The sequence below is a fragment of the Oryctolagus cuniculus genome, chromosome 4 (genome assembly GCF_964237555.1).
Source record: "Oryctolagus cuniculus chromosome 4, mOryCun1.1, whole genome shotgun sequence".
NCBI lineage: Eukaryota > Metazoa > Chordata > Mammalia > Lagomorpha > Leporidae > Oryctolagus > Oryctolagus cuniculus.
This window is the reverse complement of record NC_091435.1, coordinates 121,975,469-121,989,429: the sequence shown is the minus strand read 5'-3', so window position 1 is coordinate 121,989,429 and position 13,961 is coordinate 121,975,469. Positions and strand designations below refer to the sequence as shown.

General features: G+C 41.6%; 1 protein-coding gene across 3 annotated transcripts in view; it reads left to right on the top strand.

Annotated features, from left to right (window-relative positions):
- The window catches only part of MFSD1 (major facilitator superfamily domain containing 1), a 102,665-nt gene that overhangs the window by 77,743 nt on the left and 10,961 nt on the right, over window positions 1-13,961 (top strand). For all 3 annotated transcript variants that reach the window (XM_070072600.1, XM_008266399.4, XM_008266400.4), the window contains exons 2-9: window positions 927-979; window positions 1,920-2,032; window positions 2,928-2,970; window positions 3,288-3,355; window positions 5,674-5,782; window positions 9,574-9,676; window positions 12,250-12,348; window positions 13,002-13,113. In XM_070072600.1, coding sequence (XP_069928701.1) covers window positions 1,923-2,032; window positions 2,928-2,970; window positions 3,288-3,355; window positions 5,674-5,782; window positions 9,574-9,676; window positions 12,250-12,348; window positions 13,002-13,113 — 644 coding nt within the window. In that variant the 5' untranslated portion in view covers window positions 927-979; window positions 1,920-1,922. The remainder of the gene's footprint in view (window positions 1-926; window positions 980-1,919; window positions 2,033-2,927; window positions 2,971-3,287; window positions 3,356-5,673; window positions 5,783-9,573; window positions 9,677-12,249; window positions 12,349-13,001; window positions 13,114-13,961) is intronic.

Below are 13,961 nucleotides of genomic sequence, written 5' to 3'. Positions count from 1 at the left end.
CCCCGACCCTGTTTTTCAAAACATGATGCCCATCGTTAGCTTTAATACGGGACAGTGGATTCCTTTCTTGCAAGCTGTTAAAGCAGAAACCAGACTTTCTAGGCTTAAGAAATTAAATAAAAAACGCAAGATTTTTTCTTTAGAAAATTGTTCCTAGTGAAGCAGATTGTTTTTGGTGAACTGGTTATCAGCTTGAGTTTCAGGAGCCAGCTTCATCCTTAAGGGCAACTTTCCGTCCTTTGAAGCTGCCGCCTCGTGTGTTTGCAGAGTCAGTGGGGGAAATGGAGGCAATGCTGTGGCCTACCGCGACTCTCAGTTGTTTTCCCTTATAAGTGAATCGGAGTGCATGGATCTCATCTCTCCACACCTTCCTTTTCCTAAACCCCCAATAGACAATACAACGTTTTATTATTATTTTTTTTTTACTCCTGTCAGTGCATTTGCTAAATTATTTGAGGTCGAGTATCCTGTTGGTAGAGCTAGAACTTGTTTCAAATATTGGTTTAGTTAGACTAGTTAAACTCCATTGCTCTGCTCTCAGCATTAAGTGGTGAGCTCAGCTGACATTATTAGCAAACTGCTGGAGATGTTTGTAAAATTTTTAGAGTGTGTTGGTAGCTTTAAGTAAAGAAAATATAACTACTTGATGATGATGCTAATGAAATACTAATGCGTGAAGCGTGATCAAAGTAAAATGGGAAGACAGCTGATTGCTGCTTCTTGACTCCTTAATTTGGTTGCCAGTATTTTCTGCATGCGCACACTGCTAATTTGAGAAAGTTATTTGGCTACATTTCAGAAAATACTGGTGGATAAGGAGGTGATCCCCCGCAGTTTCTATAGTGTCAGCCCTTGAGCCCATAGTGCATATACACTTGAAACTTTTATATGGACAATATTATTAAATATAAAATTCTTTTTTCTAGGCAGTTATTTTTGCTATGATAATCCTGCTGCCCTTCAGACTCAGGTTAAACAGGTAAGTTGGTTTTTCACTTGTTTCTTTTGTTTGCTTTGGGGCAGGTGCAGCTGCTGAGACATCAACTCTCAGCTTGCCTAAAGTATGCACCGAATTCATTTTAACATCTGTGGTCACGACAGCAGCAAGCAGTACTCTTAGGCTGAAATGAGTTGACACGGGGAATTCATTTATAGCATCTCTGTGACTTGAAATTGTTTCATACCTTAAATATGAAGTTGTATGCTCTTTCCTCAGGATTGCCAAAATACTAGTAAATTTTTGTTTTGTTTCATTTGCTCATTGCTTAATCATCTGAATGACCAGTGATTTTGTTGAATACTTTTTTGCCTTTGTCAGCATTTTGTTGTTGATGATGTTATTTTGTATTTAAGATGCGGATACTGATTCCAGAGGATTGTCTGTGTTAATATTTTTTGTCTGGTTTTGTATTGAAGAAATTTATTTGATGTTTATGGTTTCTTGGGGATCTACATAGTCATTTTTCTTTTATGTTTTTTACCTTTGGATAGTAAAAATGCATAGATTGACCCTTTACCTGCTAGAATGAGAGAGAAAGGAGGTGGGAGTTGGGAGGGGTGGAAAGAGTGGACTAGACAGGGGTAGGCTGGGATTGTCCTTTGCTGTGTGTGAGGAGTCCTCACCTCAGGAAGCACTGAGGGAACAGGGATATGTAAGACAGGGCCAATGTCAGTGACATGGGCCCCGGAATCCACTACGTCCTGAAGTACGTGTGGACCCAGAAAGTTCCCCGGGTTCCTAGGTGTGACCATTTTTGTGGGGCAGAGTGCCATAGCTTTCATGAGATTTCCAAGGAAGTTCGTGACTTGTACATGACAGAAGGAATAATGTACTCATGTTCTATTTAGACTGTTAAATTTTAATATGTTGTTAAACATCAACTGTTTGGGAAAAATAGTTTTATTTTCTTTCCATATAGGATATGCAGGTGAATACCACGAAATTCATGCTGCTGTATGCCTGGTATTCTTGGCCCAATGTAGTTTTGTGTTTCTTTGGTGGCTTTTTGATAGACCGAGTATTTGGAATACGGTAAGCCTGAAAAAACCCTCACTTATTGTTAGGAAAATACAGAGCTGGATTAAGATGTTTCTAGGAAGAACTGAATAAAACTTTTGTATTGAAGATGATAATCTGAATGAGGAATTTTTTAAAAGAATTTTTTGTCTCAGTTTTTTTTTTTTTTTTTTTTTTTTTTTGTTTAAAGATTTGTTCATTTATTTGAAAGGCAGAGATAGAGCCAGAGGCAGGGAGAGAAAGAAATCTTCCATCCACTGTTTACTCCCCAAATGGCTGCAGTGGTCAGAGCTGTGCCGATCTGAAGCCAGGAGCAAGGAGCTTCTTCCAAATCTACCACGTGGGTGCAGAGGCCCAAGGACTTGGGCCATCTTCTACTGCCTTCCCAGGCCATAGCAGAGAGCTGGATCGGAAGTGGAGTGGCCAAGTCGGCACCCATATGGGATGCCAGCCCTACAGGCAGCAGCTTTACCTGCCATGCCATAGCACTGGCCTTCAGACTGGGTTTTGAAGTCTGATTGCTATCTCAGTTAAGGTTGTACTAGTAAATCCTGCTGATAGAATGAGGTAACTCAGCTATCTAAGGTAAACTTTGCTCCACTTTGGGTCAGACAAACCAGAGTCTGAATCTGATTACTGTCATTTGCTTAGTTTCCTGAGCTTCTGTTTCTTCACTGGTAAAATAAGGATTCTGAATCCTGTCTTGCAAAGTGGTCATGAGGCCAGTGAAAGTTATGTGTACATGGTGAGTGTACAGAATTTGGCACAAAAGTGATATGTGCTTCCCCCAGCCCAGTGAGATTTTCTATTTCTCTTTACGTGAACCTCAAGCTTTTTGTGACTTGGTACTTACTAACGATGATGAAAAAAGAAATTAAGAACTTTTTATCCTTCTCTCCCTCTCAAATAGGTGGGGCACAATAATTTTTAGCTGCTTTGTTTGCATTGGACAGGTAAGGGAGGCCAAAGCCTTCATTGATTATTTGATAATGACTATTGAATTCTTGTCTAATTAATTCTGTTGGCAAAGATGTGGTTAATGACTGCATAGCTTAAATAAGCAGAGTCTATAAATGCTTATTTTGTTTAATACATAGTCTATTTTAAGCCTTGAATTAGATGAACAGTATTATTTTAATTCCATGGACTTACTAAGTAGGAATATTAAAACCCTGGTAGGAGTTATCATTTATCATAAGTTATTCATTGTTTGTCTTGAATACCTTGAATTTACTTTCTTACTGAATCATCAATAAATTCTACTTTGTAGGTTATCTTTGCTCTGGGGGGAATATTTAATGCTTTTTGGCTGATGGAATTTGGAAGGTTTGTGTTTGGGTAAGTTGTACATAATTTCATTTAACCTGTTATTATTTTAGTTAAAGATTTGAAGAATAATTTATTGTCTCTTCTGAAGAATTTTTTCAAAGCCTTTAAATGTAGCTACAGTATATGGAGCTATTTCTTGGTTATCTTAATTTTCTTGTAAAAATAAGCAACAATTTTGAATAATCATAGTTAGCTATGAGTGAGGTTTGAATGCTTAAATAGTTTTCTAGAAGTGTTATTCAAAATTTGTTGTGTGTGTGTGTGTGAGAGAGAGAGAGAGAGAGAGAGAAAGAGAAAATGCTGTCGTCATTGGTTCATGCCCCAAAAGCCTGCAATGGCCAAGGCTGGACTGGGGCTGAAGTTGGGAGCTGGGAATACAGTTCAGGTCTCCCATGTAGGTGGCAGGAGCCCAATTACATAAGCCATTACCTCTGCCTACCATGGTCTGCATTAGCAGCAAAATGGAATCTGGAGCCAGAACCAGGAATTAAGCCCTGATATTCCTATACGAGATGTGGGCATCTTTACCAGTATCTTAAACACTAGGCCAAAGTCCATCCCCTGGTTCAAAAGTCCTTAAAGCATGATACCTCTAGACTGACTGCCCTGTGTCTCATCAGTAAGGTGGTTCTGAGTCCACCCTTGCGCTTCTTATCCTAAGGGACATAGATGAGAGAACTAACTTTTTTTTTTTCTTTTTTAAGATTTATTTATTTACTTTTGAAAGGCAGAGTTACAGAATGGAGAGAGAGAGACAGAGAGGCAGACAGAGAGATCTTCCATCTGCTGATTCACTCCCCAAATGGCCACAGTGGCTGAGGCTCAGCTGATCAGGAGCCGGGAGCTGCTTCTGGGTCTCCCACATGGGTGCAGGGGCCCAAGTAGTTGGGCTGTCTTCTGCTGCTTTCCCAGGTGCATTAGCAGGGAGCTGGATTGGAAGTGGAGCAGCCAGGACTTGAACCCGTGCCCATATGGAATGTTGGTGCTGCAGGAGGTGGCTTAACCTGCTATGCCATAGCGCTGGCCCCCAGAACTTAGTCTTAAAAACATTACTTCCTTCATGTTCTTTTCACAGACACCAGGGACATGTAAACCTATGACATTCCCCAAAAGTACTCTAAGTAAGAGAGAAGAACACAAATGTACATGAAGGTATAAAAGGGATCAGAGACTGAAATGTGGTCAGAAATGGCCTCGTGCACAAAGTGGCCCTTGCCAGCAGGGTTAGATCTGCAGCAGTGGAAGAGCAAGAACGTATCTTTGGATGAGGACAGAGTGGTGAGGAGGGCTGTGCTAGGACAGGGAGGAGAGAAAGTGCCTAGCTGAAGGCCTTGAGTGGGAATGGTAAGTACGTAGAACTTGCTGACAGAAAAGTGAAACCCAGGGAGTAGGAGAATGTTAAACATGGAAGGTGCATGGGGGATTGATTGGCAGACGAGTGTGAGTCTTTGTGGTTTCACAAAATCGACCCTGCAACATGGATGGTGATGTGCTAATGCAGACTCCCCCTGTTGCCTGTCACGGTTGAGTGTAGCCTCTCAAATGACTCCAAGATGTAGAAGTGTGAACAGCCACTTCATGATGCAGCTGGACTTTCTGGGTCAGGAATATGGGCTGGGGCTTCATTTGGTAGCATTCATGGAAGGCTGGGGCAGGAAGCATCCAGAAGCTCCTTGACTCACACGTCTGATGCCTGGGTTTAGACATCTCAGGAGGGCAGCTGTCTGGGACACTTAAACATGGCCCCCTGTGCAGCTTTCTCTCTCTCTCTCTCTCTCTCTCTCTCTCTCTCTCTCTCTCTCTCCTTTTTTTAAGATTTATTTATTTACTTGAAAGACAGAGTTACACAGAGAGAGGAGGAGAGGCAGAGAGAGAGATATCTTTCATCCACTGGTTCATTCCCCAATTGGCCACAACAGCCGGAGCTGTGCCGATCCGAAGCCAGGAGCTTCTTCCTGGTCTCCCACATGGGTGCAGGGGCCCAAGGACTTGGGCCATCTTCCACTGCCTTCCCAGGCCATAGCAGAGAGCTGGATCGGAAGTGGAGCAGCCAGGTCTTGAACCGGCACCCATATGGGATGCTTGCACTACAGGCAGCGGCTTTATCCCCTACACCAGCCCTGCAACTTGCCTTCTCGTGTCCACAGTTGGTCTTCTTGCAAAGTGGCTCACATGAATATTAGAGGGAAAAGCAGATGCCACCTGTTATGACCCAGAAGCAGTCACAAGGCCACCTAGATTTAAGGGGAGGGAGCAGATAAGTGGAATGTCTAAATTGATAAATATGGTATTTAAAAACTAACTTTTATTCCTTTTCCTATTTTCAGGATTGGTGGGGAGTCTTTAGCTGTTGCCCAGAATACATATGCTGTGAGTTGGTTTAAAGGCAAAGAACTAAACCTGGTGTTTGGGCTCCAACTTAGCATGGCTAGAATTGTAAGTATGACGACAACCTGAAACCAAAAAAGAAGCAGAGGATTGGATTGTGTAGTCATGTCTTAAGAATCACAGGATGTTTGTGTGTGGTGAATTAGATGTTGATTTTTATTTCACTAGAACATAGTATAGCGTTTATTTTAAATAATGCATTTCCAATGTTAGTAAAAAGTAGCTAAATGAACGTTCATTAATTCAAAGAGTGCAACTTAGGGAAGGATCTTGTGAGTTGCGGTGCCTGGTTTGTTATCCATTGCTGGCATCCCTGCTCTGAAAGTCTGCATACAGGCTCTGCCTGCACACTTCTGGTGCCGCACAGCTCACTGTGGGACTGGGCAGCCCACCTACTCCTTTAACTTTATGAAAGCCGGCCTCAGGTGGTGATGACACACACCTCCCTTCACAAGTTTCTTTTACTGATTGCTCTGACTTTTGCCCCCTCTGGTTACTGTTTACCTCTGCTGTGTGACAGCATATGCTCGTTTGAGGTCAGCTCTTAAGTTCTTGGTCAGGAATGCTCATTTCCTGTGTTGTCGCAGCCACACGAGCCGGGGCCCAGCTCCTTCACTGTGGGATTCATGCCTCTCTGGACTTGTCTCAGCGAGCTAGTGTTCTTCCAGGGATTTTGTATCTTAGAATGATCATGGTGCTTCAGGTCTGATGGCAGCCATGCAATGGAACAGCATTCTGTTTTTATTATGGCACCCAGTAATTTTCCTAATTCTAATAGAGAATTTAAAAAAATTCTTGCTATTAAAAATTAGTTTTCAAAGACTAATGCATGTGATGAAGATGTAACATATCTTTAGGAAGAAGAAATCCAGTGTGAAGAGTTTTTAATAAAATATTCCCTCCTGGGTATTTCTAGGTTTCTATACATGCAGGTTCTTTTCAGTTTTTCACTATTACCCGTACTGCTGTAGTCTAACACACACTATAAATCTTGTCTGCATCTCTGATTGTTTCTTTGGGTGAGGTGGCTAGGGATGGAATTAGTGAGGCAGAGGGTTTGTTAGGGTCTCTGAGGACTGTTGAGATATGTTTTCACTTTGTCCTCTTGGGGTGTTTGCATCCCTGTCTGTGGGATAAGAGAGGATCCATTTTATCATAGCTTTGATAATTATAGGCTATTAATTAAAGAAGTTCACTTTATCAATTTGATCCAAAATAGCTAAATATTTCAATTAGTAATTTTTCAGTAGTTTCAGAAAACTAGTGTGTTTCTTCGTATTTTCTAAATCTTATCTGCAAGGATTATTCCAAGAGGTTTTGTTATGTGTCTTTCCTAAGTCAGGATGTGTCTGTGGCAGTTAGTGGATCAGTGTCTAATAACTTCTGGGACAGAGCTATTGGGGATGGTATGGATGGAGTCTTTCTGCACTTTTGCTCCCTGTGCATCCTCCAGAATGGTCACAGAAGTTCTGGGTTTATCTCCCCATGATTTTTTCGGTTTCCTGGGCTATGAGCTTGTCCGAGTTTACACATGTGGACTGGGATCACATACCTCCTTCTTACTGAAGAGAGCAACAGACTTCTCATTTTTCTTAAAATCCCTGCGTTAGCCAGGGATTGGAAGCCCAGCACCCTTTTGGCTTTCCTTAGCAATTTGTTGCTTTTAAGCGAATTCTTTCAAGTATCACTGTGATATTTGCTAAGCCAGGTCATCAGGCATTTAGAGGGAAAGGAGTGTTAAGGCAACATTCCTATCTTTGAAAAGCTTGCTTTCAGTGATACTGGAGGAAATTTCCAGTAGGTCTGTTTAATCTTATTGGTGATTTGAGTAATGTCATTGGTAAGCATTTTGTAAGGAAGAGCCGTGTGAGATGTGCTGCTGTCTTTGCTGTGAGAATATTGTGGAGGACATGTTCATTTCTCTGTCTTCACTAGAGTCTAACCCATCAACAGCATTTAACACAATGGATTCTCCCTTGTCCCTGACTTCTTGTCTTGGGTTCCAGCCTACTACAGGCTCAGGGTTTTCCTCTTGCCTTTCTGTCTGCCCTTTCTTTACCTCTTTAGTTGGTTCTCTCTCGCTCTTCTCAGCCTATAAATATGGAAGAGCCCCGGGGCTTAGTCATTGGCCACCTTCCCTTTATTGATCGCTCACAGCTTCTGTAATCCTGTCTGGTTTTGCAATTTTAAATAGCATTTCCTCACTTCTGAATTTATATCACGTGTCCAGCCCTTTCTGCTGAACTCCACACCCACACATGCAGCTGCCTACTTGACATTTCCACTCGGCTGTCTAGTAGGCGTATCATGCCCCTCTCACGCTCCAGATTCAGCATTTGACATTCTAACCACCATCTCCCAAACCGCCTCCTGCTGTGGTTTTCTCATCCTCCATAAGGGCAACTTCTTTCTTCCACTGGCTCAGGAAAAAACTTTGGTGTTATCCTGAGCTCCTCTTTCTCCCCTCACATATTTTCTGCTAGCAAATCCTATCAGATCCCCCATAAAAATGTGTCTGTATTCTGATCACATCTCACTGGCCCACCTTGTCTGAGACCTGGTACTTCTGTGTGGCTAATTGCTGGAGCCCCCTAACCAGAGCCCTTGGGGAAGCCTTTGTTCCCTCTTTGAGTCGTTTTGAATACAGGGATACTGCAAAAGTTCACAGAAGATGGAATGTAAAGATAACTTTATTTGGGAGCAAAATTTTGTTGAGATCTGCACATAGTTTTTCATAGTACACATTTTACATGAACTTTTTGAAGACTCCACACACACATGGATTTCAAAATTTTTTTGTGATGAAATAAACTTACTTTTTAGTTCCACTGTCCACAAACCTTTTGAAGTACTCTTGTCTAGCATCCAGAGTGAGAGTGTCAAAGGCAAAGTGGACCTGGTGCCTTCTCTCCTCACAATCCCACTGGCTTCCCATCTCACACGGCATAAAAGCTGAAAGTCCTCATTATTGCCTGTAGCCCCCTTCCCCAACATTGCCTCTTTGGGGACATTGCCTTCAGCTTTCCCTTCTTCCTTTATGCTGTCTGGCCTCTGCATTCCTTACCATTCCCTGAATGTGTCAGGCAGGCTGCCTCTCCGGGTCTCTGTGTTGGTTGTCGTTCTGCCTGGAGTGTTCTTCCCCAAGATATCCTCATAGCTCCATACTGAGTCATGTTTGCAGCAAGGGTTCCCCTCCTGGTTTTATATTCTTCTTCCGTCCTCTCTTGTTTTCCTGACTTTTGAAAGCACTTAGCATTATTTAATATATTAGCTAATATATATTATTAAATGCATTTAATGTGTAAGCTTTTGGAAAGTTGGGTATTTTTCAGTTTTGTTCTTCATTATTTTCTCAACAGCTGAAACAGTGGTCGAAACATCATAGGGGCTAATTGCTAGTAAATGAATAAGTGTCATGTCATGTTCATTATCCTCTTCATGGATGTTTAAAGGAAGGATTTTTTTCTTCAGATTTTAGTACCAGGAGAAACTTTATTTTTTCTGAGCTACTGTATATTTTTGTCGTAGGTACTCTGTGAATGTTCTAATTCATGCTTCCTTAGTGCTTTTGCTGCTAGGAAGTTCTGAATGTTCTATGCTATTTTGGATATTAGCATTTTCTAATAAATAGGTATTTTTTTGGTGTAGTAACCTTATCCATGACTTTAGCTTAGTTTTTTAGTTGTTTCCTTCTAATTTTTTTTTATTTTTTAATTATGTCTTGCTTACTCTGGATTCTAACCATACTTATTTCTTGAAGCCATGCAATCCTTTTTTCCTGAACAAGAGCTATAAATCATTGAAAATTCTGTTGATTCCCTCCCCCCCTTCTCTTTTAGGGCAGTACAGTAAACATGAACCTCATGGGCTGGCTGTATTCTAAGGTTGAAGCTTCACTGGGTTCTGCTGGTCATACAACCCTTGGGGTGACACTTATGATTGGTGAGTGAATCCTGATGTCCTGCTTCTTGTCTCTGAGTGCTTGTCACAAGACATCTGGTGGCAGAGTGCTTTGATTATAGTTTTACCTCCACAGTTTGCTTGCTTTTTGACCTAACTATAAATAACCAACCATTTAGCCGCAGTTTGCGTTTTAATTTCTACTTTCCTGAGCTGGAGGCTCTTACTCCTCTTCGTCTGCTTCACTGTTGTCGTTTGTATCTCATGTCTACAAAGAGCTAGTTTCTATGGAGATGTCTTGAGAACAGTCTGGGAAACTGTATGTGAGGCTTTGGTAGTCTGTAGCAGCAGGAAGGGTTGTTTCCCTTTGATCAAATTCAGCCAGTGCACCCAGAGAGCCCTGATTTTATAGTAGTCATACATGTAAAATGGTTGAAAATCCTCCAGGTTGGGAGTCAGGAACCTACATTCTAGTGCTGGCTCCAATTAGTTCTGTCATCTTAGACAAGAAAGCTAACCTTTTGAGTCTCAGTTTTCTTTTGTGTAAAATTGCTGGTGTTTAACCAAAACTTCATTCCCTCCTGTGGTGCTAATTGGTCTGTGGGTCCCTGAGGAGTGGGTATGGCCCTATGGGTTCCCTTTGAGCAGTGACTTGTCTAACTAAGGTCCGATGTGCATGCAGCTGCTTGCAGGGCTCTGGAGATACCTGTGCTATGGTGGGGTCAAAACTCTGTGCCCAAGATTTGCACACCTTATTCTGTGTAGTTCCTTGGTAGTAAAAAAAAGAGGACAGTGGGGAGGGAACCATAAACAGGCAACTGTTTCTAAAATCTTCTTCCAAATCTTCCCTCTCAAATCCTTTGCCTTGTTTAAAACCTGTTTCTGGAGTTGTTTGGTCTAGCAGTTAAAATGCATATTAGGAAGCCCACATCCCACAGCAGAGTGCCCGAATTCAAGTCCTGTCTCTTCCTCCTCGCTCCAGCTTCCTACTAATGGGAACAAGTACTTAAGTCCCTGCTACCCATATGGAAACTGGAATGGGAGCTCTGTCTCTCTGTTCCTTTATTTCCGTCTCTTTGTATCTCTCTGCCTCTCAAATAAAACAGCAGCAAAAACAAATCCTTCTTACTCTCCAGTGTTTCTCGTGTCTGGCTGGCTTCCTCCACAGTAGAGATTTTAGAGCCAGAGAAGGCCTGTGCCATCACCAGGTCAAAACCTCCTGTTTTACAGCTGGGGAAATTGAAGCCCAGAGGTTTAGCTTTGTGCCCAAGATCGTTCAGCTTGTTAGAATCAGCACTAGAACCCTGTCTAGTGACTCTGATTTCAACAATTTTTTCTTCAGTTGGATCATACAATGTCAGCCAATGAAAGATTCATGGAGACAAAGAGACAGAGAGCTTCCTCTTCTACTGGTTCACTCCCCAAGTGCCCACAACAGCCGGGCTAGAAGCTGGGAGCTTGAAAATCAATCTGGTCTCTTGTGGGATATAACCACTTGAGACATCATCCACTACCTACCAGGGTGTACATTAGAAGGAAACTATAATTGGAAGCAGAGCTGGGACTTGAACCCAGACTTACTGATATGGGATGCAGGTATCCCAAGCAGTGACTTAAATACTACATCAAATGCCCACTCCCAGATCCATTCATTTTTACTAAGCTTCTTTAGAAAATCATTCCTGAGTTGTGGGAAGTGTAAACTGTAGTTACTCTTTATTCTTATTTGTTTTGATGGTAGAGAATCAGCAGTAGTGAGAAATGCTGAACCCATAAATAGGAGAGAGCCTGCGGGAGCTGTGCTTTGAGAAGGTGGAGCCCTTTGGGCTGCTGAAGGGCAGGGACATAGATTGCAGAATTCAGGAAGGCATTAAAAGGACCATGAAGCGACTGCAGAATCAAACTACTTTTCTTATTTTCCCTCTTTCATCTAACAGCAATTGGTGCTTAGATTGAATTAAATGAGGACTGATTTACTAATTGGTCATCTCTTTTCTTAACCTGTATTCTGCACTCCAAGACTGCACTAGTTTGTTCTAGTCTTTTTCTTCTCTTCTGCACCCTTCTACCAAGAAATAATACGGTAAAGGTGACTGTTGAGTGTTGATCTTCTTCTGTCTTGAGTTTTCTTATTCATGGCAGTAAGTGTCTTCCCTGTCAGCAGCAGTTGCTTTATTTTCTGCTCTTTATATGATGTGTTACCTTTTCTTTCTTTTTCTCTTTTCTCTCTCTCTCTCCTCTTTCTTTCTAATTATTTGTTTATTTGAAAGATTACACAGAGAGGGAGAGACAGAGAGAGGGAGATGTTCCATCCACTGGTTCTCTCCCCAGGTGGTTGCAAGGGCCAGCTCTGGCCCAGGCCGAAGTCGGGAGCTTCTCCAGCTCTCCCATGAGGGTAGCAGGGGCCCAAGCACTTGGGCCATCTTCTGCTGCTCTTCTCAGGCTATTAGCAGGGAGCTGGATTGGAAGTGGAGCAGCTGGGACAAGAACCAGCACCCATATGGGATGCTGGCATTGCAAGCCGCAGCTAAACCCACTGTGCCATCTCCAGTGTGTTGCCTTTTTGAGTCTTTTGTCTGATTCTCTTTTTTAAAAAATCTCTCTCTTTTACATAGGGGGCTTAACGTGTGTTCTTTCCCTAATCTGTGCCTTGGCTCTTGCCTATTTGGATCAGCGAGCAGAGAGAATCCTTCATAAAGAGCAAGGGAAAACAGGTGAGTCTAAGTGAAAATAAAGTGGCACTATGGGGAATTTTGACCTTTTGGAGATAATTTATAATGAGATAAGTTCCTAATACAGTATTGTAAACTCAGTGGCTTAATACATAATTTTTTTATCTTTTACTTCCAAATTTGTTTCTGCTTGTCGAAATTTTTGGATACATTATTTTCCCCTTAAACATTTTGGTAAAGTTTACCTTCTCAGTTGTGCTTTGTATATTTGCAAAATTAACGTGATTTCTGGAAGGGAGCAGAAAGGTGGATAACAGACTTAGGTTCTGCTTTTTCTCGTGTCTTTGTAAGTCATCCCAGAAATGTCGCTTGCTTATTCTACTAGCAGAATATCTTTTAAACTGAATTGCAAAGGTTAATCACTTGATTAAAAAAAATAACATTGATTAAATTCAAAACTTACTTTTTTCTTAAGGGAATAAGCTGTTGGGCTAAATCTGTATAAATGTGCTTTTTATTTTCTGTATGCACAATGAAAGTTTATACTTGTATCTTACTGCATCGATCTCTGATGTCAGAAATTAAAGCACAATGTACAAACTAAAAAAAAAAAAAAAAAAAAAAACATTGGCCACGGTGGGAAGCTCGTTGGGGTGCGCAGCCATGCTGATGATGGCCTCCCTTTCTGCTCTCAGGGGAGGTTATCAAATTAACAGATGTGAAGGACTTCTCCTTGCCACTGTGGCTCATCTTTGTCATCTGTGTCTGCTATTATGTCGTGGTCTTCCCTTTCATTGGACTTGGAAAGTGAGTATTTCTTAACATTCCATTTTTCCTGGCTAAATTATAATGACAGCTCAATTACATAAATGTAGCAGTATATTTTACTTCTCTGGTTATGGTTCATATTTATATAAGAAATGTTTTATGAGATACAACTGCTTTTCTTAGTCTTTTAAGGGAATACCTAACAACAGTTTTTGATTCATAATATTGATTTGTTTTAATATTTGATTTTTGGACTAGTATTCTTTTATTTATTTTTATTTGAGAGGCAGAGAGAGAGAACGAGAGTGAGAGCAAGAGCGAGCTGGAGCTCCTATCCACTGCTTCACTTCCCAAATGCCTCCAACAGCCAGAACTGGGTCAGGCTGAAGCTAGGAGCCAGGAGTTCAGTACGGGTCTAGCGCATGGGAGGCAGGGATCTAACTGCATGAGCCATCACAGACCCACATCCCTGGGTCTGCATTAGCGGGAACTGGAGTCAGGATCCCAGCTGGGAATAGAACTTAGACATGGAATGTGGGCATCCTAACCGCCAGACCTAACACCTGCCTTACTATTCTTGTTTATTTTCCCATTGATTCCTTGATTAAGTGGTTTCTTACTGAACATGGAGACTTACTGGCATACTGAGCGTGCATCTCTGCTTGCCAGGGCTCTAATTTTGCCAGACTTTAATACAGGATTCAAAACAAATTCATTTTTGTTTTATCTTCTGCTTCTCATAGAGCCATGCATGAATGTGTTTTTATAACCTGTAAATTCAGGCTGTCGTTTTAAGTAATTTGAAACAAGAGCCCTATTTAATATTTAGCAGAGAATCTGTTAGTACTGCTTTTAAGGAAGGGAAGCAGCCTTATTCCTTGTAGCAG